This window comes from Oncorhynchus tshawytscha, linkage group LG08, assembly GCF_018296145.1.
Source record: "Oncorhynchus tshawytscha isolate Ot180627B linkage group LG08, Otsh_v2.0, whole genome shotgun sequence".
In the NCBI taxonomy this organism is placed as follows: Eukaryota; Metazoa; Chordata; class Actinopteri; order Salmoniformes; family Salmonidae; genus Oncorhynchus; species Oncorhynchus tshawytscha.
The window spans coordinates 21,158,152-21,183,401 of record NC_056436.1 but is presented as its reverse complement, the minus strand read 5'-3'; the positions used below and the strand labels follow the sequence as shown (position 1 = coordinate 21,183,401).

Below are 25,250 nucleotides of genomic sequence, written 5' to 3'. Positions count from 1 at the left end.
TCACTGGGAATACAGATATGCATCTGTTAGTCACAGATACCTTATAAAAAAGGTTGGGGTGTGGACCAAAAAAACAGTTAGTGTCTGGTGTGACCACCATTTGCCTTATGCAGCATGACACATCTCCTGTTGATTGTGGCCTGTGGAATGATGTCACACTCCTCTTCAATGGCTGTGCGAAGTTGCGGCAACTGTAACACGTTTCATACTCGTCGATCTAGAGCATGCTCATGTGTGACGTCTGGAAAGTATGCAGGCCATGTAAAGAGTTGGTCCCATTTTTCATGAGCTGAAGTAAAAGATACCAGAAATTGACTGATTTCCTTCTATGAACGGTAACTCAGTCAAATCTTTGAAATTGTTGATTTTATATTTTTGTTCAGTATACCATGGAAATTGTTGCAACACAATTCCAGGCAGCCTTTGCTCATGCACCCATACGTTTACCAGTCAAATTGCCAGAGTTAGAGCTTCCAAGCCCATTCTATTTCTATGAATAGCCCCTCCAGGCTATTCATAGTAGCTCTTTGGTGAATGATAACAGGTGGGGAAATGACTGTGACTGAGCAGTGACTGAGTCTTTGAAGTTCAATAAAACCTCCAGGCTTTACTGTAGCTTTCGTGTGACCTGACCAGGAAAACCTCCTGGCCCCTAGTCATTTTAAGTGTAGTTGAAATCCAGGGCATTCAAAGCCTGTATGACATTGATTATTCTTCTCAGATAGCAGCCTTAACTCTGAATCATTATGTCTGCTTGTTTGCATTGCTGTGTGGTTTAACAGTACATCTTTCTCCTCTCTCCTCTTTCTCTCTTTCTTTCTTGCTCTCTTCTCCTCTTCTCTTCTCTTCTCCTCTCTTTTCTTTCTTTCTTTCTTTTCTCTTTTCTTTTCTTTTCTTTCTCTGCAGAAAATGCAGAGTCGGGAGACCTGAAGCATTTCTTTGACCAGTACTACTCTCACATCTACTATGTGTTCTTTGAGAACTTTGTTGTCATTGAAGTCAGTCTCAAACAAAAAGGTGAGAATAAAAGTTTGAGAGTAGTCTGGTTGGTTGACATGAATGTTATTTTCACATTATTACAGGATGTTTTACAGTCGCTAGTCATGGTGACACTGGTATTGTTTCAGACACTTCCTCACGTTCTCTTCTCTTTTGCAGGTCACAAATCACAAAGGGAAGAACTTGACTCCATTCTTTTCATATTCGAGGTAAGACAGTTACTTCTGCAATATTGAGGAGTTGTTTTTAATGAGTGTCCCAATTATTGTGAGAGGGATGGATTCTGAATGCGTAGAAAGCAGAATGGAGTAGGTGTAACAGAGAGTTGCCCCCCCCAAGCAGGTAAATGTGAAGGCTACTGTAAATCAGAAAGTGGAGTGCTTCTTTCTGTGTTTGCTTGACAGCTCCTCAATCACCATGTGTGGAATATCCCCCACCCCACACACACACATATACACACACACACACATACATGCAGGCGTGTGCCTGGTGACCACCCACGGGAGGGTATTAGAATGGACTGAAGGCAAGGCTCAGTGAGGCCTGAAGACCGTGGCAAAATGTTGCATTTAGATTACAAGGATCAAAATGATCCTGCCAACATGCACACACACATACTGTAGGCATTGTCTTGTCTTGTGTCATATTTATAGACCTAGACAGTGATCTGAGAGGCAGGTTTAACCGGGATTAAGTAGTTGCAGGTGTTGAAATGTGTGAGATTAGTCAAACTAGTCTCACTAGTCTTCCTTTCAAAGATTTCCCTGGAAAGGTGTCTTCACCTCACCTGTGCCTTGTTGTCTCATGGTCTTCTTCGTATGGAGTCAGAGACGTCTACCGCTTGGCTGATGATATAGCTCATCCACAACAGAGAGGCTAGACCACTGACATTCTTTGGACAATTGACATTATATTCTCCAATGAAGATGGATTCATTTGTTTCAACCCAGTAGTAATACTGACACTGGCTTTCATACCACTCCTAACTGTTGTATTCTATGTTCTGTTAACAGAAAATTCTGCAACTCCTACCAGAGCGAATACAAGGACGATGGCAGTTCCACAGCATAGGTACATTTGTACTAGGCCTTTGTACATGTTGTGTTGCCATTGAGTGTGGACATCATCAGATGAGTGGGAATGTGTTTGTTTTGCTCTAGATCAGAGATGGGCAAACATTTTATGTGGGTGAATGCATCATTTTAGCAGCCCCCCTCTTGACAGTCGAGAGTTCATTTCCTGCAATTCTACACATTTTGCCGTGAGGTTTAGATGACATTTTGCCAGTTGCCCATCCCTTCTCAAGACTTTACTTCATGATCAGACATTTGGTCCCATCATGTGTTTGAAAAGCAGGTTAAGCCAGTTAAGTGTGTATCAGGCCCTTACCAATGTCTGTATTAGTACTGACTGTAGCCACATGATTTGTCACATGCATTTGGAGTGAGAGTGAAGCATATTAGTCCACTGCCCTCTCCTCACCCCTCCACTTGGTGGTCTCTCCTTTTCTACTGCCCTCTCCTCACCCCTCCACTAGGTAGTCTCTCCTTTTCCACTGCCCTCTCCTCACCCCCCCCTCCAATAGGTGGTCTCTCCTTTTCCACTGCCCTCTCCTCACCCCTCCACTAGGTGGTCTCTCCTTTTCCACCACCCTCTCCTCACCCCTCCACTAGGTGGTCTCTCCTTTTCCACTGCCCTCTCCTCACCCCTCCACTAGGTGGTCTCTCCTTTTCCACCGCCCTTCCTCACCCCTCCACTAGGTGGTCTCTCCTTTTCCACTGCCCTCTCCTCACCCCTCCACTAGGTGGTCTCTCCTTTTCCACTGCCCTCTTCTCACCCCTCCATAAGGTGGTCTCTCCTTTTCCACTGCCCTCTCCTCACCCCTCCACTAGGTGGTCCCCTCCACTAGGTGGTCTCTCCTTTTCCACCGCCCTTCCCTCACCCCCTCCACTAGCCCTTCCCTCACCCCTCCACTAGGTGGTCTCTCCTTTTCCACTGCCCTCTTCTCACCCCTCCACAAGGTGGTCTCTCCTTTTCCACTGCCCTCTCCTCACCCCTCCACTAGGTGGTCTCTCCTTTTCCACTGCCCTCTTCTCACCCCTCCACTAGGTGGTCTCTCCTTTTCCACTGCCCTCTTCTCACCCCTCCACAAGGTGGTCTCTCCTTTTCCACCGCCCTTCCCTCACCCCTCCACTAGGTGGTCTCTCCTTTTCCACTGCCCTCTTCTCACCCCTCCACAAGGTGGTCTCTCCTTTTCCACTGCCCTCTCCTCACCCCTCCACTAGGTGGTCTCTCCTTTTCCACCGCCCTCTCCTCACCCCTCCACTAGGTGGTCTCTCCTTTTCCTCTGCCCTCTCCTCACCCCTCCACTAGATGGTCTCTCCTTTTCCACTGCACTGAGACCACTGTGCAGTTGGATACAAAGCCCACCCTGAGAAAGCCAAGGACCTGGGGATGAGGGTCTCCCAGGTCTGACCGAGAACTCTGACATGTGCTGTAGTATTGGGGGCGGGCTGGTTGGGTGTGGTAAGGGCAGGGGGAGTGGCAGTCCGGTTGTTGATATTCCATGTGATGCGTTTTGTTGTCCTCACAGGCCTCATTCTGAAGAAGTTGCTGCACACTGGGAACTCTTTAAAGGTACATCAGAGTGGTCCTTCATTCGCTAGTAGCATCACCAGTAGCCAAACTGCCTCTGTACATGCAGTACTTCTGTTTTTGCTGTTGCCTTTGTCTTTCGCAATGGTGTTGACTGCTATGGGTATTTGGTAATAGAATGCTCATAAATATAGATAGGCTCGATTCTATTTCTGTTCCTGACTGTGTCTCTCTCCCCTGTAGATCCGAAGGGAGGGTGTACGTCTGTTCCTGCTATGGATGCAGGCCTTGCAAGGCAACGCACTGAGAGAGCAGCTATGGATTTTTGCCTGTCTGATCCCTGGTTTCCCATCTCCCCAGTCAGAGCTTGGCCCTCGAACCCTGGACAACCTGGTCAACCCCCCTCTCAGCCTCCAGGAGAGTTAGTATCTCTACACCTATCACCTTGCTAGTGACTGTAGTTATAAGGAAAAATCTTGAGGTTGACCATTCCAGACCTGCCAACATGCATGCATTTTGCATACCAACTACGCAATTCTCTGTCCGTGTACGCAGGTTTGAGATCCAATGTTAAAAGTACACAGAAATTAATAGGGCCTGATTTAAAATATATATATTAATAATAGTAATGTAATTAAAAAACATAAAAACATAATTATTGGACGTAGCTATGCCCTGTCTGTCCCTCCTCCTGTTTGTTGTGATAAGTGTTTGCCGACTGTCAGCTGTGTAAACACATGGACAAATCCCTTTTCGACTCCATGTGTTGTGGAAAGGTAAACACTAATTGTTTCAAGCTAACGTTAGTGAACATAAGATGGACATTCAGTGTGCTCTAAAGTGCCAGCAGTTCACTCACATTTTCTAGTGAAAGAAAGGAAATGCAAATGTCGCATTTGTGCGAGTGTGATATACATTTTATTCTGCGTCCCATTCGTTGTATTTTCCACATAACATTACGAGGATCACGCAACCTGATGGACTGTAACTGTCACAAAAAGCATTACAAAGTATAATCAAAAATAAATATTAACATCTTGGCATTAAATGGAGTTGTGAGTTTAGAATACTGTGTGATGGAGAATGAATTAAGGGAATTTACCATGTATTTCAGAAGAGCCTCTAGAAAGTATCCTGTGAGGTCTTCCTGGGCTTTATCCCCTCTCTGGTATTATCTACAGAGGCAATGCTTCTAAAATGCCTTTGCAATAGATTTGAGATTTTATACATTTCAAAAATCTGAAATGATGTATTTTACCTTTATTTAACTTGGCAAGTCAGTTAAGAAAAATTCTTATTTTCAATGACGGCCTAGGAACAGTGGGTTAACTGCCTGTTCAGGGGCAGAACGACAGATTTGTACCTTGTCAGCTCGGGTGTTTGAACTTGCGACCTTCTGGTTACTAGTCCAACACTCTAACCATTAGGCTACCCTGCTGCCCCAAAGATCCAATAGGCACCTTTTACATAGGCCGAAACAGCGTTCAGATTCTCTTTGCGGTAGCCTACTTAAGCTTTGTGTAACCAGTTTGCGGTCTGCCGACACGATCATTTGTGTTTGTTTTTATGTTTTCGGAATGATTTTGCTTTTAGAATTGCTTAGGAACCGTGTCTAAAAAGCCAATACTTGTGAGCTGGCCCTGGTGATTGGCCCTGTTTGAGAGGTGACGAGCGTTCCTCTACTATAGAGAATAAACTTGGGAGCATGTGCTACGAAAAACGTTATAGATAGTTATCTCTAATTTGCCCATGCGCTTCTGGTACTCTAAAAAGTTGGACAGGGTTGGCAGGTCTGCTGTTCTGCAGCCTAAGCATATTTCAGATTCAAACTCCTATGGCCAATGTCAAACCTAATTATCAGTCAAGCCCATGGGGCTGATTTATTTAGCTTTTTATCCTTTTTTATCTCCTCCTATATTGCTTTCCCTTCTTCCATTCCTTCAGCTCAAGTTACTCCAGAAGAGATCAGTCCCCTGGTCCCTCCTCAGGCAGGGGATAAAGCCCAGGAAGACCTCACAGGATACTTTCTAGAGGCTCTTCTGAAATACATGGTAAACCAGGTACTCTTCCCTTAATTACTAACACTGCTAACATGCTTGGCCTGGATGCATTACCTACTACCTACCAGCGAGCCTTTTGAGATGGACGTCTGTCTGTCTGCATGCTGAGAAGTGCAAATGACCGTAACCCCCTGAAAACTTCCTTACATCATGTTAAGTCACCCACAATGAACTCAGTTCAAAATTAAACGGGATCAGCAACATAGCTCATATGTATAGCTCAAACTCATTATTAACGCTGAGTCGCATCGGCATGCTTTTGCTGCAGTGTACTGTATGCTCACACACAAACACACTGAGTTAACGGCTGCTCTCTCTCTCCCTGCCGCAGACAGTGCCTCCTCTCACTCCCTGTCTCTGGTCCTGTTTCTGTAATGCTCTTTGTTAACAGTAGTCTCTTGTTGTCTTTCCCCCTGCAGGCCAAAAGTCTGGAGTGGAAGTGTAAAGACAACCACGAGAAGGGCTTTGCATTCCTGTTTGGAAACTTCAAGAAATATTACCTGCCGCACATATTCCCCAACTTCTCCAAGGAGACCAGTTTGTACCATCCCATACTGGGTGAGGAGACAAATGTGAATTAGTATGAGCTAAAGAAACAGATAGGTCTTTGTTTATATACATTCTAAAGCTGATTCTTAGCTTTGCATTTTACTATCGTGGTGCAGTGTTCATAGAAGTACATTGATACCTTTTTGGTACTACTGAGCCGAGCTGAGCTGGCATGGTTATACATCAGAGCCAGCACAGTATGAGTTGGGTCAACACAATGGTGTGAAGAGGGGAATAGTGATACATCTGTATTCTCTATTCAACCTCTCCGTCTGTCCCCCCTCCAGAGGTTCCTTCCATGAGACCAAAGCCTTACTACAGTGTGGTGAAGAAAGACCCAGAGACCAACGAGGCAGTGTACTGTACCAAGGAGAGCCTCCTCAATGCCCGCGTCATATTCATCCGCTGGCTGGTGTCCTTCTGGCTGGAGCCACGCTCCAACACTGGAACACACATCCCCGGGGTGGATGGAGAGAGGGAGAGCGTTCCAAAGAACATCCAGGTAATCACCGTATATACACCCGAGGGGAGAGTTTGCCTGGGTTAGCACAATGTATATATTATATCTAGGAATCATAGAGAGAACGTGCCAAAAAACATCCAGGTTGGCCATGCAGGCAGCACATCTGAAGGGCAGAAGTATGCAGGGTTAGCATAACTATCTTTACATTAAACAAAGCCTCTGGAACAGCTTTTGAGTTGTGATATTTCTCTGTCTGTGGGATATACTAGTGAACCTCCAACTCATGTATTGTGTTACATACATTTCCAGTCCTTATGGAAGCATTAATGGTGGTTGTGTTTCTCTGGTTGTGTTCCAGAGGGCAGCAGCAGGGCTGGCAGCGCGGGGACATGGCCTGGGGGAGGACCTGGGCCCCAGGGCAGACAGCCTGGACAGAGCGATTGGGTGTGAGCAGGAGCAGTCCCACTCTAACACCTCCACCCTGACGGAGAGGGAGCCCAGCTCCTCCAGCCTGTGTAGTATGGACGAGGAGCACCTCACTGACAAGGAGGTGGTGAGACGAGTCCTCTGTTCCTCCAGAACTAATGTCAACTTCATCACCGAGGTCTTCAGACAGGTACAGCACACATACTCAAACGCACAGTACATTGTGTATTGCTGGTTCTGGTTGTGATAAATATGTTTCCCTTCTTGGAACAATAAAGTTCTATTACTACTACTACTATGTTCTGAATACCCCTGTAAAAGTCTGAATACCCCTGTAAAAGTCTGAATACCCCTGTAAAAGTCTGAATACCCCTGTCAAAGTCTGAATACCCCTGTCAAAGTCTGAATACCCCTGTCAAAGTCTGAATAACCCTGCAAAAGTCTGAATACCCCTGCAAAAGTCTGAATACCCCTGTAAAAGTCTGAATACCCCTGCAAAAGTCTGGTATTGTGTGGCTGTATGCCCCAAAGAGAGCAGAGAAGATAAACAAGTCTGCTCCATTTGAATCCACAATGACATTGATGTGTTGTCCTGTTTTCTCAGGCCTTCCTGTTGCCGATGTGTGAGGCTGCAGTCATGAGGAAGGTGGTGCGGGTGTACCAGGAATGGTTCGCCCAGGAGGACAAGCCTGTGTTTCTGAGGGAGCCGGAGGAAGAGAGGTTCTTTACCACGGTTGGAGGGATCAACCTAGAGCCTGTACCCCAGCAGGACGCTGAGAAGGAGGAGGTGAGAGCTGGGGCTTTGTGTGGGGGAGGATGGATGGAAGCACCAGGGTCCATTAAGGAATACATTTTGCAATGGAAAAGGACTCCTTGTTTGAGTCCGTTTTCTTACATTTGGTGTCTCATGAACACAACCCTCAACAAAGACAAGTAAGTACACATGATGGCGCCTGTCTTCATGGTATCTCAGTCTAACACTTCTTGTGTATGTCTTTCTGTGTCCTCAGGGGGTGAATAAAGTGTCTGAGAAAGAGCTGCTGGAGTACAGTGTGCATGCCGGTGTTCAGCCCACTCTACAGGTATTTTCTATTGCCCAACACATACACACATTATGATAAATCGGCAACCACATAAAGTCTTATTCTGGAATGATCACTAACTTCCATCCGATACTGTCCAGTTCCATGCCTTTCTTCACCACCACCATCTACCCCTCGCTCTCTTTCACCCCAGGTGTTTGTCACCAACTCTGCCAACGTTTTTCTGCTGGAGCCAGCCAACGAGCTCAAGGTGTTGCTGGAGGAACATGTTGACATGTGCAAGAGAGTCCTCAACATCTACCGCAGCCTGGTCATGCATGAAACCATGGACCAGAAGACATGGTACAGCACCACAACACTACACGCTAACACTGAGCAGCGTATTGGTTCTAATGGGAAAGCATAGCATACATTTATGGCCAGACCCAATTTGCTACCCACCACTCCCATTAGCCCTAATCCTTCTATATTTTCAGATCTGAAGAGTCTAGTTATGTAATCTATATGACGAAAAGTATGTAGACACCTGCTCGTTGAACACCTCATTCCAAAATCATGGGCAATAATATTGAGTTGGTCCCCCATTTGCTGCTATAACAGCCTCAACTCTTCTGGGAAGGCTTTCCACTAGATGTTGGAGCTTTGCTGTGGGGACTTGCTTCCGTTCAGCCACAAGAGCATTAGTGAGGTTGGGTACTGATGTTAAGCGATTAGGCCTGGCTCACAGTCGGCATTCCAATTCCTCCCGAAGGTGTTTGATGGGGTTGAGGTCAGGGCTCTGTGCAGGCCAGTCAAGTTCTTCCACACCCATCTCGACAAACCATTTCTGTATGGACTTCATAGACATCATAGCCACGTTGAAAGTCACTGAGCTCTTCAGTAAGGCTGTTCTACTGCCAATGTTTGGAGATAGCATGGCTGTGTGCAAGATTTTATATACCTGTCAGCAACTGGTGTGACTGAACTAGCCGAATCCACTTATTTGATGGGGTGTCGACATACGATTTTCAGGGATACAGTATCTTCAACCTAGCTTCCTTTCCCCCTGAACACTGGATGCAGAGACCCTGCTCAGGCTTTTATTTTATGCCTGGTATGTTAGGTTAGGGCCAAGGTGGAGGGGTAGGATCCCTCATGTTACACAAAGAGTGAAAAGTTCCTATGTGACCGCTACTCTTCTGGTGTCTGTCTATGCGTCTGCAGGGAGCAGATCTTGCTGGTGCTGTTGAGGGTGACTGAGTGTGTGATGAGGAGACCTCCCTCCATCATGCCCCATGGCAAGAAGAACATCACTCTCTCTGGGAGGCTGGCCGGGGCCGTCTTTCAGGTACCCAGCATAGTACTCACAACATACAGTTGTTGGGTCCCAAGCGGCACCCTGTTCCCTATATAATGCACTGCTTTTGACCTGGGCCCATGAGTTAAAAGCGCTGTACTATATAGGGAAGAGGATGCCATTTGGGACACCTACTGTGACTAACCGCAAGGGCTTTTTCTTAATAGTATTTTCTTCCTCATGTCCTCTCCTTGAATCCTCCCCTCGCTTCCCACTGAAATTTTGAAAATAAGTTTGGGAGAGGACACAAGGAATCGAGGCAAAGACTTTTGAGAGAGCCATGGTGCCTCCATAACCTTCCTCTGCATGAGACCTAACTAAGGGATGTTTCTAAGGGACGTTTCTACTGGTCATGCTACTCTGTCGGTCTCTGACTCTCCTCCTTCTCTGGTAGACCTTGATAGTGGCCTGGATCAAAGGGAACCTGAACGTGTACATCTCCAGGGAGCTGTGGGACGACCTGCTGGCCGTGCTGTCCTCGCTCACCTGCTGGGAGGAGTTGGTCACAGAGTGGTCCCTCACCATGGAGACGCTCACCAAAGTTCTGGCCCGCAACCTGTACAGGTAACGACAGGAGAGAACGTTCTCAACACACATACTGTAGAAGGCACAAGTCCAAGCATTTTGTTAAGACATGTAAAGAAAATACAGTAACACTTAAATGAATAGCCCGGGCAAATATTTGATTAAATCCCTGAACACAACAGGCGCTTATTAGAGCCAGGCTTCTATTCGAGCCAGGAGTCTTTTTCCTTAATGCACACAGCTTTTGTTAATTTTCATAGTTAATTGTTTAATTCCAGAATTCACTTCCAGCATTTTAATCAATTTATTATATTATTTCCTGCACTAATGTGTTATCTGTTACACATTGTCAAGTTTATTTTGTCTTAGTATGCCTCTATTATGTATATTTTTTTAAAGATCCTTGACAGAATAATGACTGCATTTTCGGCAGTTCTTACATTCGCCAATAGAGGGCGATAGGATGATTTCTGGGGGTCTATACTCCCGAAGTTGTTGACTGTTTTTGTGCTTGCCAGTTATCTAGTGGCTATCAGTTTCTTACTGCCAATAAAAACAGATGATTGCTTATTTCAAGTCATTACTGAATTATTTAATGTTTATTTATTTAATGAATAAATCATACATTAAACCTCGTAAACAATTGATGGTAATTCATGATAACCCCGTAAACAATTAATTTAGACCCGCCGTTTATTTGAGACAGGCATTTATTTGCTGAAATGTGTGCCGTTGCCTGCCTATTAAAAGGGACCGGCGGCTATTTGAGACTGCGTTTTAATTGAAGTTTTACGGTAATATTAAACAGAGTTTCAATTTGTAATGGAATCTAAGTGAGGGATGGCCCTTTTTTAAATGTATTTGTATTTTGTTCCATAACCTGTACAGTCTGGACCTCAACGAGCTGCCCCTGGACAAGCTGAGCGAACAGAAACAGAAGAAACACAAGGGAAAAGGTACACACGCTGCTTCCTCTCTCTATCACTCTCTCAGCAGTGTACTGGAGGGTATAGGCAGGTATACGCCGTATAACCACATGGGCATTGCATGTACTCACTTCTTAATACTCACTGATAGGTACCAAAGTGGTGTCGTGGAGGAATACGCCATTTCAATTAATAAGGCTGATGGAACAGATCAGAATGTTTAGCTTAGAATTTTGATAAACTATTAGTTCTTCACATTTAGGCGCAGCAATGTCCCGATGGTTGTAGGCCTTCGCGTGACTACCACATTGAAATTTGCAGGAAACCGGCGTTCTGAAATGTGCACCACACATACGAGCGGTTTCATGGACAGAGATGGAAATATCCGTTTGAAATTTAAAATTAGAGGGGATTTAAATATGCAACAACCATCATGGTTTGCTAATTTTACTAAGATAATGCTTTTGGCTGCTTGACAATGGAAAAAAGTTGAAGGAAATCCAATAGAACAGGAGAAAGCATATGACTAAGTCTATATAAAAATAATTGCCTCCATGTTTCTATGGTGGGATTTTGGCTATAGGCTACTTTAAAGTAAGGTAAGACATTCCTCATAATATGAAGTAAAATGTCCAGGTTTAAAACAATTAAGAAATATAAAAAATATAGCGATGATAATGATAGGCCTAACCATCTTCTGGTAGATGGAAACGCTTTCCCAAAACCTTATTTTATTGCATCAATCCAGTAGCCATTTATTTTCCAACTCCAATTCATGCGCTACAGAAACACTGCTAACCAAACAACAGTGCTAGGTGCCTGTGCAATTGGACAACTACACCACTGCTCCCTCCCTCCCTCCCTCCCTCCCTCCCTCCCTCCCTCCCTCCCTCCCTTTTTTTTTTTTTAACACCACAGAGATGTTCCAACCTGAACCCAATCTTTCCCTCTCTGTGTTGGTCACTAGGGGGCGCTCACGAGGGCCAGAAGACGGCTGTGGGCCACTCATTCTCTAAGGGCTGGAGCAGGGACCAGCCTGGGAGCGGTCAAGCAGCAGCCATGAGGCAGCGCAGTGCCACCACTGCTGGCTCCCCGGGTATGGAGAAGGCCAGGAACATCATGCGCCAGAAGACTGTGGGTTAGTGTCACAGCCGTCATATTTATCAGAGGAAACTACATGTCTACATATGGGAAGGGTGGTTGTCTTAACCTTATGGCAAGGCGTTTAAGATATATTTTCATGGATGATTTAAAATGCTTTATGTGATGGTTTCAGTAGATCTATGTACGTGGCACATTTGAGTAAGATTTTGGTGTAATGGTCAATGCTGCTATAATGCTGCTATACTACTGTTAACTGTCATTAAATTATTTTAGCCATTTATACATAATCAATGAAATAGGAAATCAGTACTGTGTGGGAGTCCTCCAGTGAATAAGGTTTCAACTGAGCATAAGGGTTGTGTGGGTTCTCTTTCAAGTATTCGTTTCGGTATTTCACTATGGGATACGCCCCCAGCATATTCATCAGAAGCCTTATTACACTACGCCAGCCATAATTGGCTGGACATCGAGACATGTGCGTCGGGGAAGGGTGTCCTTCCTACCTTATAAAGGACCCTGACGCAGTGTTTCTGAGTCATTGTAACACCTCTTCTCGCTTTTCATCAGAAAGCTTACCTCGACATGACTGCATTGTCCAGAAATACCTAAACTGTACACAGACGTGAGCTTACAACTCGCTCACCGGGTGCTTTTCTTGGGATTCCCTTCACCATAGCTAGAGGAAAATTATTTGAGTGAGTAACAGGTACAGCTGTGACACAGCTAACTCGTTCACAACCAAGTTAGCTGTATCCGAACAGTGATTAGTCGTCGGCAAACTAGCCACCACGCTAGCTAGCTTTTTATTTTATTTTTTACTTCGGAAAGAAAAGTTTACCAGCTACATCAAGCTATCTTTTCAAACCTTTCCTTTCGGAAACAGTACCTGGCCATCACACCGAGTGCAACCGTCGGAGATAACCCACTCTAATTGCTAGCTATGGGCCTAGCATACCATGCAATTTTTTTCTGGCAGCTAAAAACATAGCATCCAAGCTATGCAACAAAGGCATCTCCCACCTCAAACAAGAAGAAGCTCCCAGCACGAATCTGCTCCTGTGGAAATAAGATATCGGCCAAGGACACCCACTCGGTGTGCTCCGCTTGCCTTGGGCTGCAACATGCCCTGGAAGCATTAGCCTCCCTTGGCTCCTGTCCACACTGTGCCTTCTTCACTGTGAAGAGCCTCCATCGCAGGCTAGAATGCCAAGCTAGCCTGAGTCAACAGGATCCTAACATGGAGACCGGCGCACCGGTGGTGATGGATATCCCCACGGAAGATCGTGGCGCAATGGCTAGCTCTAGCTGGGGCGACCAGCTCGACGCCATAGCAGCGCTGCTGGAGGACTCCACCAGCGACCTCGCGAATCCCCCCCGCCGGGCTTCCTGATCTGAGACGACAACGACTCCACAGGATTTTCCGACAGTCTCCTTTCAGAATCATCTGTTGGGGACAAAGATTCCTTCATCCCCTCATGCCAGCCCACCAAGCTTTCTGCCGGGGAATCAGGAACAAAACACAAAGGGGGGGCATAATCCACACCAGCTCTCGGTGTGGCCCTGCAGGACATGTGCAAACGCGCTGTGAATAAACTGGTGATTCCCTGGCCCAATGCAGTAGCAGAGACCACCACATCCCGCTACAAGGGTAAGAGGCTAACCAAAGCTAAACGGGCAGCCAGGCAATTACTACCAGTCTGGAGGAGGTTACCCGTACCCAGAGTACACCTTTCTCCTCCAAGAACCCTGTCCATGGTGGGTCAATGTTGGACTGCTTTGACATGACGGGGATGGGGCTGGCCCACACCCCAGCCAGAAGTCATCCATGACCTCGACTCTCCCCACCTTACCAACCAAGTACGAGTCCTTCCAGTCCTCTGTGACAGAGAAAAACTAGAGGTCGGTTGCCACAGCGGTGAGGGCTCTCAGCACCACCTCCATGCTCTCAGCATACCAAGCAGAGCTACAGGAGGAGCTAGCGGTCAAACCAGAGCCTCGTCTATGGAATGAGATCTGTATTACCACAGACCTCAACCTGCGTCTGCTCACAACCGCTGTCAGGGAGCGCAATGAGACTCATGATATCCCAGGAGAGATCTGGATGGCTCAACCTATCCACGGGGTCTGACAGTGAGAAACTGAAGATCCTAGATGCTCCAGTAGACCCTAAAAGCCTTTTCGGTCCCACTGTTGAGATGATGCAGAAACGGTGTGAGGAGAAAAAGAGGGAGGGTGAAGCTGTCTGCCCAGGAATACACAGCCCAGTGCCTACCCTGTGCCTCTCCACTCCTTCGCCCAGGCTGCAGCAGGTCGACCACCCTCAACCTTTAAGATCCCCAGACGCCCAGCCCCCTAGGCTGCGAACCCAGGCCAGCAGGGAACCTTAGATTCTAAGGGCCCCTGGTCTAAGAAGCCCTGCTTCCCTCCCATGACACCAAGGGGCCAGCCTGCTCCTAACCCCACCCAGGGGGTAAGGGGAAAAAAGTGCATGGTCTAGCGATGTCCCCATCGCCAGAGAGGCAAGAACAGTCTCCCCCAAGCCCAGTTCTATCCCCTCTTCCAATCCCGAGCCTGTTCCAGGGTTCAAGTTCCCAGGCACCTCAGTGTTCTTCCGGCGTACCTGGTCCAAGTTGGTGGTCACAGAGTACAGCCCAAAGAGGAGAAGAGACCATGTTCAGATGGATGCTTCCACAAAGCCCCCCCTCTTGTCTCAAACACTCCCCAATGTCAGTTCACATAAAAAATGTTAACACTAGCGCAACCAGGCTAAAGGCCAAGGGAGCAGTCAGACATGTTTCTCATGAGCGCGTTCTCCCACTACGACGCTCGTAGTGCGTCACGGCCTGTCGTACACCCTCCCCCCAGATGGGCACCATCTATGGGGGAAAGCCCGGGTCAGCCCTCTCTCGGAGCAGAGAGTGAATTGGCGGGCATGAACAGTGTCAAACTGGGTACAGGGCACAATAGACAGGGGATACAGACTACAGTTCTCTGTCACCCTGCCCAGATTCAAGGGAATCATATGCACTCAGGCTCAGGCGGAATCAGCGCATGTACTCCGAGAGGAAATCACATCGCTAATAGGAAAAAGGACAATAAGAATTGTTCTTCCCGAGCAAAGCCACTGCGGATTTTACTCGATATTTCCTGGTTCCAAAAAAGGGGGGCAGCCTACGCCCGATCTTAGATCTACGTGCTCTGAACAGACACATGAGAAAGTACACTTTCAGATTGTTGACACACACTGCTCTGCTACGTTCTGTGCGCCCAGGCGATTGGTTCATATCCGTCGACCTGAAGGACGCTTACTTTCACATCTCAATATACTCCCCACACAGGACATTTCTCAGATTTGCTTTTCAGTGCGCAATCTACAAATTTCTGGTGCTCCCTTTCAGCCTCTCTTGTGTCACCTCCTGTCTTTACGAAGTGTTCCCGAGGCAGCTATAGCCCCACTCAGAGAGAAGGGCATTCAGCTGATGACATACATAGACGATTGGCTGCTGTGCGCGCAATCGAAGATGAGGTCTTAGAACACAGTCAGCTATTATAGGAACACCTGACACTTCTAGGTTTCAGAATAAACACAGTAAAGAGTCTTCTGATTCCCACGCAGACAATCTCTTTCCTAGGTTTAATCCTGGATTCGGTATCGTTCAAAGCTCGCCTTTTTATGGAACATATAAGAACATTCCAAGATGGCCTAGCACTGTTTCACAGAGGGAACCTGGTCTCATTCAAAACATGCCTGAGCCCACTAGGCTTTAGCAGTCATTCCATTAGGATGTTTGAATATGAGAGGGTTTCAACGCTGGGTCTCTTCTCTAGGTCTGAGCCCAATACGTCACAAACATCACCATGTACAGATCTCAATAGACTGCATGGTAGCACTGCACTCCTGGGGAGACAGGCTGTGTCTGTCACAGGGTGCCCAGATGGGCACTATTTTATCCAGAAAAGTAGTCACGACGCACTCATCTCTCTTGGGTTGGGGTGCGACTCATGAGGGCAGAACAGTCAACGGGGTGTGGGGACCCCATCTCCGATCTACTCACATAAACTGCCTGGAGCTCCTTAGTGTCCTTAGCATTAAAGTTGTTCCTCCCATTTCTGGAGGTGCGTCATGTTCTAGTCAGAACAGACAATACCATTGTTGTGGAGTACATAAACAGACAAGGGGGACTGCTATCCCCTCACTTACACACACGGGCACACATACTGATTATGTGGAGCAGTGTGCTTCTCCAGCCACTGAGAGCTACTCATGTACCAGGAGTACTAAATCTGGGGGCAGATTTACTTGCCAGGGGGAACCCTCTATACAGAGAGGGGAAGCTCCACCCAGAGGTAGCCAATCAGGTTTTGATGTACTTCGGCATGCCAGCAGTGGATCTTTATGCATCAATGGAGAGTACTCAGTGTCCACTGTTATTTTCCGTGAGGGATCGGGATGCACCGATGGGAGTGGACTCGTTGGCGCACGAGTGGTCACGCGTCCTCCTGTATGCATGATCCCTCTGATCCTGATTTCCCCCACCCTAGCCAGGGTGCGATAGATGGGGCTATTGCTCATACTAATAGCGCCACATTGTAATTTCCACTATGAGTGCTAGAGCCGCATCCATTTTAGTCCCTTTATAATTATAAATGGCAGGTGTTTGAGGAATGGTGCGCTAAAATACAGACAGTGTCATTCCAGTGCTCTGTCCCGGTAATCCTGTCGTTTCTACAGGAATTAGTAGAAAAAGGAAAGGCTTTTTCTACTATTAAAGTATATCTGGCAGCTATTTTGGCTTGTCAGGAGGGTTTTGGGAGCACGACAGTGGGGCAACACCCCCTTGTCACCCGTTTTATAAAGGGTGCACGTCGCTTGTGTCCGGTGTCCAAACTGCTGGCCCCATCATGGGATTTATCAGTTGTTTTGGATGCTCTACGCCAACAGCCTTTTGAGCCGCTGGATCAGGTGGAACTGAAGATTCTTTCATTTAAGACTGCGCCATTGCGACTACTGACTTCTGCAAAACGTGTAAGTGACATTCGCGCATTCTCGGTGCACTCGTCATGTGTGCAATTTGCACCTGGTAACAATAGGGTATCATTGTGGCATCAACGATTGCATATGTTGTGTCCAGTACGTGCTCTGCGCATTTACATGGACAGGAGGGATTTAGGATATGTGATCATTGGTTTGTTTCCTGGGTGAAACCTCACCGGTAAAGCGCTCACTAAACAATGCCTCTCCCACTGGATAGTGGGGGCTATTGCTTTGGCCTGCACAAGTAAGGGTCTTCAGTCTCCTGCTGGTTACGGGCTCATTCCACTAGAGGAATGGCTACGTCCTAGGCTTTATTTAGGGGCATATCTGTCCAAGATATTTGCTCAGCAGCGAGTTGGGTTTTGCCTTTGCAAAGTTTTATGGGCTTGATGTCACTGCACCAACCCTGGTGCATACTGTTTTACGTGTAGGATCTTCTGCGGGTAAGGCCCATTTGTGTGATATATAGCACAGGGCAGTCGGTCGTCAGGATAAGCTTCTGGCAATATGGTACTCAGTATATCCCATAGTGAAATACCGAAACGAACACTTGAAAGAGAACTACAGGTTACGACTGTAACCCCGGTTCTCTGATAGTATGAGTGAGGTATTTCACCAGACCACCCCCTCCTTGCAGGAGCGAGGAAGATGTGTGGCTTATTCTTGAATTACTCAGAGACGCTGCGTCAGGTCCTTTATAGGGTAGGAGGGACACCCTTCCCCGACGCACACGTCTCGACGTCCAGCCAATCATGGCTGGCGTACTGTAATAAGGCCTCTGACGAATACGCTGGGTGCGTATCCCATAGTAAAATACTTCACTCATACGATCAGAGAACCGGGGTTACAGTCGTAACCTACAGTCATAATCACGGAGTGCTCTGTGACCTGGCTCCTGAGGTACAGACAGACAGACAGCAGCTTTGCCTTTTCCTAGTTCTCCTCTCTGAAGGTCACTGCTCTCTGCCTTACGCTCACAGTCCTCACTTTCTCCTTTCACTTTCTCACCTTCCTCCTCTCTCCCGTTTTTACCTTCCTCTTCTTTCTAAACTCCTTTTCTATCCATTTCCTCTCTGTCCCTCTATTCCACGACCCCTACTCTTCTCTATTTTCTCTTCCCTCTCCCCTTTCCTTCTTTCACCTCCCCTCCCTCCTTTCTCTCCTTCTCCTCCCTTCTCTCTCCTCTCTGTGTTGCGTCTGTCCGTCCCTCAGCCCTGCGTAGCTGCTCTACGGGCGACAGCTTCCTGTCCCAAGCCTTTATCCGCAGCGCTAAAAGTGCCCCTGTCCTGATCCATCCTCTCCACCCTCTCCTGTCTGACTCTGTCCTCACCTCCCTAGCTGATGAGCTGGCAGGTAGAGCCCACTACTCTACGCCTGTACCTGTACCTCTATCTGTACCTGTGTGTCTATCTGTACCCCCCTCCACCCACTTCACTTCTTCACTCACTATCTGTATGTTCTTGTCTGTCTTTGCATGTTGTTTCTATGCTTGCCTTTGCTTGTGATTCCACACAGCCTGCTTGTCTTGGTGTGTTTGTGAGCTCTTGTTTGAGGATATTTCTCTCAGGCCTAGACTCTGGGGGTGTGTTGTGTTTTTAGGCTGTTGTTGTTTCTGAATCACTATTTAATATCCTTCTCAGATCCAAACAGTTTCCACTGCATGCGGTTTGGTGTGCACACCTAGTCCCTATAAATGTATGATTTTATGGCTTCTGCTAAAATATGACATATTGTCAACCCATTTTTTAAATGATTTTTTTTGGGATGAATTCTCATTTGTTCTTATTGATGTATTGTAATTAGTCTGTTTCCTCTACTGCAGCTGTTTTGGCTTTAATGATATGGATATGATTGGATGCAGCTTAAATATTCATTTACCATGAAAAGGAATGCAGTTTTTGCCATGTTTTGTCTGCCATTGTCTTTGTATATGAGAACATGCATACATAAGAAAACAACATGTTATTGCATGGACTTGGTTGGTGCCTTTGGGTGACATGAAACCATTAATACAAACCTGCCTATTGGGCTGACTAAATTCAACCACCTGACCTTTTCATCCTTTACACAGATGTACAATGCATTCGGGAAGTATTCAGACTCCTTCCCCTTTTTCACATTTTCTTAACGTTACACAGCCTTATTCTGAAATTGATTAAACAGATTTTTTTTCCCTCATCAATCTACACACAATACCCCATAGATGACGAATCGAAAACAGGTTTTTAGGGATTTTTGCAAATGTATTAAACATTTTAAACAGATAGAGTCTGCCCCGAAGCCACTCCTGTGTTGTCTTCACTGTGTGCTTCGGGTCATTGTCCTGTTGGAAGGTGAACCTTTCAAATTCAATTTTATTGGTCACATGCACATGGTTAGCAGATGTTAAAGTGAGTGTAGCGAAATGCTTGTGCTTCTAATTCCGACAGTGCAGTAATATCTAACAAGTAATCTAATAATTCCCCAGCAACTACCTAATACACACAAATCTAAAGGGGTGAGTGAGAATATGTACAGTTTAAGTCGGAAGTTTACATACACCTTAGCCAAATACATTTAAACCCAGTTTTTCACAATTCCTGACATTTAATCCTAGTAAAAACGCCCTGTCTTAGGTCAGTTAAGATCACCACTTTATTTTAAGAATGTGAATGTGAAATGATAGAATAATAGTAGAGCGAATTATTTATTTCAGCATTTCTTTCTTTCATCACATTCCCAGTGGGTCAGAAGTTTACATACACTCAATTAGTATTTGGTAGCATTGCCTTTAAATAGTTTAACTTGGGTATAACATTTTGGGTAGCCTTCCACAAGCTTCCCACAATAAGTGGGTGAATTTTGGCCCATTCCTCCTGACAGAGCTGGTCTAACTGAGTCAGGTTTGTAGGTCACCTTGCTCGCTCACACTTTTTCAGTTCTGCCCACAGATTTCCTGTAGGTTTGAACTCAGGGCTTTGTGATGGCCACTCCAATACCTTGACTTTGTTGTCCTTAAGCCATTTTGCCACAACTTTGGAAATATGCGTAGGGTCATTGCCCATTTGGAAGACCCATTTGCGACCAAGCTTTAACTTCCTGACTGATGTCTTGAGATGTTGCTTCAATATATCCACATAATTTTCCTGCCTAATGATGCCATCTATTTTGTGAAGTGCACAAGTCCCTCCTGCAGCAAAGCACCCCCACAACATGATGCTGCCACCCCGTGCTTCACAGTTGGGATGGTGTTCTTCGGCTTGCAAGCCTCCCCCTTTTTCCTCCAAACATGACGAAGGTCATTATGGCCAAACAGTTCTATTTTTGTTTCACCAGCCCAGAGGACATTTCTCCAAAATGTACGATATTTGTCCCCAGGTTCAGTTGCAAACCGTTGTCTGGCTTTTTTATGGTGGTTTTGGAGCAGTGGCTTCTTCTTTGCTGAGCGGCCTTTCAGGTTGTCAATATAGGACTCGTTTTACTGTGGATATAGATACTTTTGTACCTGTTTCCTCCAGCATCTTCACAAGGTCCTTTGCTGTTGTTCTGGGATTGATTTGCACTTTTCGCACCAAAGTACGTTCATCTCTAGGAGACAGAACGTGTCTCCTTCCTGAGCAGTATGATGGCTGTGTGGTCCCATGGTGTTTATACTTGCATACTATTGTTTGTACAGATGAACATAGTACCTTCAGGCATTTGGAAATTGCTCTCAAGGATGAACCAGACTTGTGGAGGTCTACAATTGTTTTCTGAGGTCTTGGCGGATTTCTTTTGATTTTCCCATGATATCAAGTAAAGAGGCACTGAGTTTGAAGGTAGGCCTTGAAATGCATCCAAAGGTACACCTCCAATTGACTCAAATGATGTCAATTAGCCTATCAGAAGCTTCTAAAGCCATGACATAATTTTCTGGAATCTTTCAAGCTGTTTAAAGGCACAGTCAAGTTAATGTATGTAAACTTCTGACCCTCTGGAATTGTGATACAGGGAATTCTAAGTGAAATAATCGGTCTGTAAACAATTGTTGGAAAAATAACTTGTGTCATGCACAAAGTAGATGTCCAAACCGACTTTGCAAAATTATAGTTTGTTAACAAGAAATTTGTGGAGTGGTTGAAAAACGAGTTTTAATGACTACAACCTAAGTGTATGTAAACTTCCGACTTCAACTGTACATATAAATATATGGATGAGCGATGGCCAAGCAGCATAGGCAAGGTGCAATAGATGGTATAAAATACAGTATATACATATGAGATGAGTAATGTAAGATATGTAAAGTTTATTAAAGTGGCATTATTTAAAGTGGCATTGTTTAAAGTGACTAGTGATCCATTTATTAAAGTGGCCAGTGATTGGGTCTCAATGTAGGCAGCAGCCTCTCTATGTTAGTGATGGCTGTTTAGCAGTCTGATGGCCTTGAGATAGAAGCTGTTTTTCAGTCTCTTGGTCACAGCTTTGATGCACCTGTACATACCTCGCCTTCTGGATGGTAGCGGTGTGAACAGGGTGTGGCTCAAGTGGTTATTGTCCTTGATTGTCTTTTTTGCCTTCCTGTGACATCGGGTGTTGTAGCTGTCATGGAGGGCAGGTAGTTTGCCCCCGGTGATACGTTGTGCAGATTGTACCACCCTCTGGAGAGCCTTGTGGTTGAGGGCGGTGCAGTTGCTGTACCAGAATGTGTTACAGCCCGACATGATGCTCTCGTTTGTGCATCTGTAAAAGTTTGTCAGGGTTTTGGGTGACAAGCCAAATTTCTTCAGCCTCCTGAGGGTGAAGAGACGCTGTTGCGCCTTCTTTACCACTGTCTGTGTGGGTGGACCATTTCAGTTTGTCTGTGATGTGTACGCCGAGGAACTTAAAACAAAATTGATCACCCCCTTTGTCCCCAGTTTGAGGTCCTGAGATCTCTGGAGTAGGTTTTCATCAAGGATCTCTCTGTACTTTGCTTCGTTCATCTTTTCCTAAATCCGGACTAATCTCCGAGTCCCTGACGCTTATAAACATCCCCACAGCATGATCCTGCCACACCCCAGATTGCTCAGTTTGGCTGGGCGGCCAGCTCTAGGAAGAGTCTTGGTGGTTCCAAATTTAAGAGGCTACTGTATTCTTGGGGAACTTAAACGCTGCAGACATTTTTTTTTGGTACCCTTCCCAGATCTGTGCATCACAACAATCCTGTCTCTGAGCTCTACGGACAATTCCTTCAACCTCATGCCTTCGTCTGTGCACTGACATGCACTGTCAACTGTGGGACCTTTATATAGACAGGTGTGTGCCTTTCCAAATCGTGTCCCATCAACTGAATTTACCACAGGTGGACTCCAAACAAGTTGTAGAAATATCTCAAGGATGTTCAATGGAAACTGGATGCACCTGACCTCAATTTCGAGTCTTACAGCAAAGGGTCTGAATACTTACAGTACCAGTCAAAAGTTTGGAGACAAGTTTGGTTTGGTTGAGATAATGCCAAGAGTGTGCAAATCTATCATCAAGGCAAAGGGTGGTTACTTTGAAGAATCAAATTATTCCATATGTGTTATTTCATAGTTCTGATGCCTTCGCTAATATTCTACAATGTAGAAAATAGTCAAAATAAAGAAAATTCCTTGAATAAGTAGGTGTGGCCAAAATTTTGCCTGGTACTGTATGTAAAATAAGGTATTTCTGTTTTTTTAATACATTTGCTAAACATTTCTAAACCGGTTTTTGCTTTGTCATTATGGGGTGTTGTGTCTAGATTGATGAAAAAACAACAACTATTTAATCCATTTTAGAATGGGGCTATAAATTAACGAAATGTGGAAAATATATGACTGTATATGATCATATTGCTGCACCACGGTGTGGTGTATGTTACTGATCCATTCCCTTCGCTGTGTTTTTCTGCACGTAGAGTTGGTAGGACCCCTCTCCAGTGAGCTGTGCCCTGTGTGTATCCCCTTTGTCCAGATATGGAGGACCCCCCCATGGTCATGGCCTCTCGGGCACCCAGGATCCGCCACTGCTCCCAGAGCGAGAATACCCCAGCCTCTGAGGTGTTCTCAGCATCCAGTGACCTGGAACCCCAGGGGCCTCCGCTCCCCCGCAGCAGCAGCGCTTCTGACATCATGGAGCCCTTCATCGCTGAGAGGGTCAAAGGTGCACTTCCTGTCCCCGACAGTCCCCCCTCTCACTCCACCATCACCGCTGTCTTTGCCCCCCACCACGCCCACCACCCCCTTGCTCCTCCCGGAGCCACTCCCTGCACCCCCCCAACCCCCACACAGCCCCAGGTAGCAGGGTAGCCTCTCTGGAAGTGGGGGATAGCATCTATGACTACCTGTGGCAGATGATAGGCCCCCGCCCCCCTGCCCCTGACTGGACATGTGGTGGAGCCTCCTTCTCCTCCAACCTCACCCAGTCCTCTGAGAGAGATGAGGAGGGGGAGATGCAGGGGGAGGAGGACCTGCTTAGCTCTCTCAGGGAGTACCTGATGCACATAAGCCTGGAGGGGGGAGGTGGAGTGGGGGAGAGGGGTAGCCCTAGTGACGCTGTGGAGGGTCGCACTGTGATGGTACAGTCAGGGTCACAGCAGGTCAGGAGACAGGTCCAGGTAAGGCAGCATAGCATCTTAAACTCAGCAGAAGAGAGCAGTACAGAGGCAGAGCAGCAGCCTGCTGAGAAGAGCATCTACGAGTGTTTGGAACAGAGTGATGACTGGGAGCTGATCAGCAGGGCGAGCTCTAGTCTTGACCAGCATGTAACTACTCGGGGAACAGAGAATAGGGAAGAGCCCTACTTGGTCAGGCAAGACGCCACAGAGTGTGAGTATAGTAATGAAACAGGAGGTTCAGGTCAAGAGGCCCCTCAGCCCCAGCAGCAGTCCTTCTCCCTCAACCTCCACCACTCCCTGAAGCCCAGGCTGGTCCGGGGTAGGCCCAAAAAGCGCCATGGGGCAGGGGGAGGGGTACACGTCAGCTTCCGGCCCTCCACAGAGTCTGTCCAGTTCCACAGCCCTCTAGACTCCAAGGAGGCCCACTGGAGGACCAGGCTGCGCCGTCTCAGCCACTTCAGCAGCCACTCTGTAGGAGGGGTGGGGTCTGGAGGGGCTGGGGCAGGGGCAGGGTTGGGGGGGTCAAAGGGTAAAGATAGGTCAGGAGGGGAGGGGGTGAGCGGAAGCGGGGAGCAGCCGGAACGGGAGGCCAGTGGTGTGGGGGGTCATGCGACTGAGCCAGGACGTGTCCGTCTGGGGCGCTCCTCCCTTCGGCCTCGTGGGACCCGGTCCAGGTCCCAGGATGCGGAGTCGGGGCTCAGTCCTTCTCGGCAGCAGCAGGGGGCTCTGTTGGGCGGTGTGTATAAATCTGTGGTCCATGCTCTCTCCAAGCCCAAGGCCCACGCCTCCGGCTCCGCGTCCCCGCAGCGGCAAAGCAAAGCCCCCGGCGTGGCCACAGAGGCGCACCTGAGGGACCTGTACACTCATGTATTGGGCTATTTTGGAAAGAAAGCACCAGGTGAGAGACTTGAGGAGCGTCACTGTGCTCCAAGGCACTACCACAACATGGAAAAACAAAACTACAGAATGAAACAAAAACACAAAGCACCACCGTTCTATCTCCTCCATCTTTTTCAGTTTTTTTTATTAACTGTTTTTGCTGAATGCGGATTGAATTGAAGCTCTTTTTTTTTTTGTCTTTCCTGTTTTAAAGTAGCAGACATGATCCCAAAAAAGAACCAAAGCCCGGCCAAAGGCCCCTCCTCCTGGGATGACTCTCCCCTCCTCCTCCTACAGCTTCTTGGACTAAATCTCTTCTGCCCCTCCTCTTCCTTCCCTGAATGATGCATGCGGCCTCATACCTCCGCCTTCTCTATCATAGCAACTCAACACCTTACAACACATTAACTGCACACACTGGGGGCAAATCTACAGGCCAAAACTGGCCATTGATAAATTGACACAGAACACATAGTGTAGCATGATACTGGTCTATGAAGTCCATTTCTTACATTTCCCAGTTTCATGTATACATGGATCTGTGTCCTCCAGACTAAGCTGATGCTCTAATAACAACATGTCAATATACCTCCAAACAGGTGGGGGCTGTATAACCCTTTTGATGTAGAATAGGATTTCAGCACCACACATTGAACTGGGCCCTCTTGAGTCACTTCAATGACACCACAAAGTCCAATGTCTCTTCTTTTTTCTTCCACTAAATTTCACTGGC

The 25,250-nt window shown here is 46.8% G+C and overlaps 1 protein-coding gene across 9 annotated transcripts in view; it reads left to right on the top strand.

Moving 5' to 3' along the window:
- Positions 1 to 25,250, top strand: part of ralgapa1 (Ral GTPase activating protein catalytic subunit alpha 1) — a 113,749-nt gene that overhangs the window by 9,803 nt on the left and 78,696 nt on the right. For 6 of the 9 annotated variants that reach the window (XM_042325326.1, XM_042325323.1, XM_042325325.1 and 3 more), the window contains exons 2-19: positions 907 to 1,017; positions 1,159 to 1,208; positions 2,013 to 2,070; positions 3,593 to 3,636; positions 3,838 to 4,015; positions 5,539 to 5,654; positions 6,074 to 6,212; positions 6,491 to 6,705; positions 7,025 to 7,282; positions 7,697 to 7,879; positions 8,103 to 8,174; positions 8,329 to 8,477; positions 9,339 to 9,462; positions 9,866 to 10,035; positions 10,885 to 10,952; positions 11,890 to 12,060; positions 18,274 to 18,414; positions 22,996 to 23,184. In XM_042325326.1, the coding sequence (XP_042181260.1) occupies positions 907 to 1,017; positions 1,159 to 1,208; positions 2,013 to 2,070; positions 3,593 to 3,636; positions 3,838 to 4,015; positions 5,539 to 5,654; positions 6,074 to 6,212; positions 6,491 to 6,705; positions 7,025 to 7,282; positions 7,697 to 7,879; positions 8,103 to 8,174; positions 8,329 to 8,477; positions 9,339 to 9,462; positions 9,866 to 10,035; positions 10,885 to 10,952; positions 11,890 to 12,060; positions 18,274 to 18,414; positions 22,996 to 23,184 (2,436 nt within the window). The remainder of the gene's footprint in view (positions 1 to 906; positions 1,018 to 1,158; positions 1,209 to 2,012; positions 2,071 to 3,592; positions 3,637 to 3,837; positions 4,016 to 5,538; positions 5,655 to 6,073; positions 6,213 to 6,490; positions 6,706 to 7,024; positions 7,283 to 7,696; positions 7,880 to 8,102; positions 8,175 to 8,328; positions 8,478 to 9,338; positions 9,463 to 9,865; positions 10,036 to 10,884; positions 10,953 to 11,889; positions 12,061 to 18,273; positions 18,415 to 22,995; positions 23,185 to 25,250) is intronic. The other 3 variants (XM_024430310.2, XM_024430313.2, XM_042325324.1) reach the window with 2 other exon arrangements.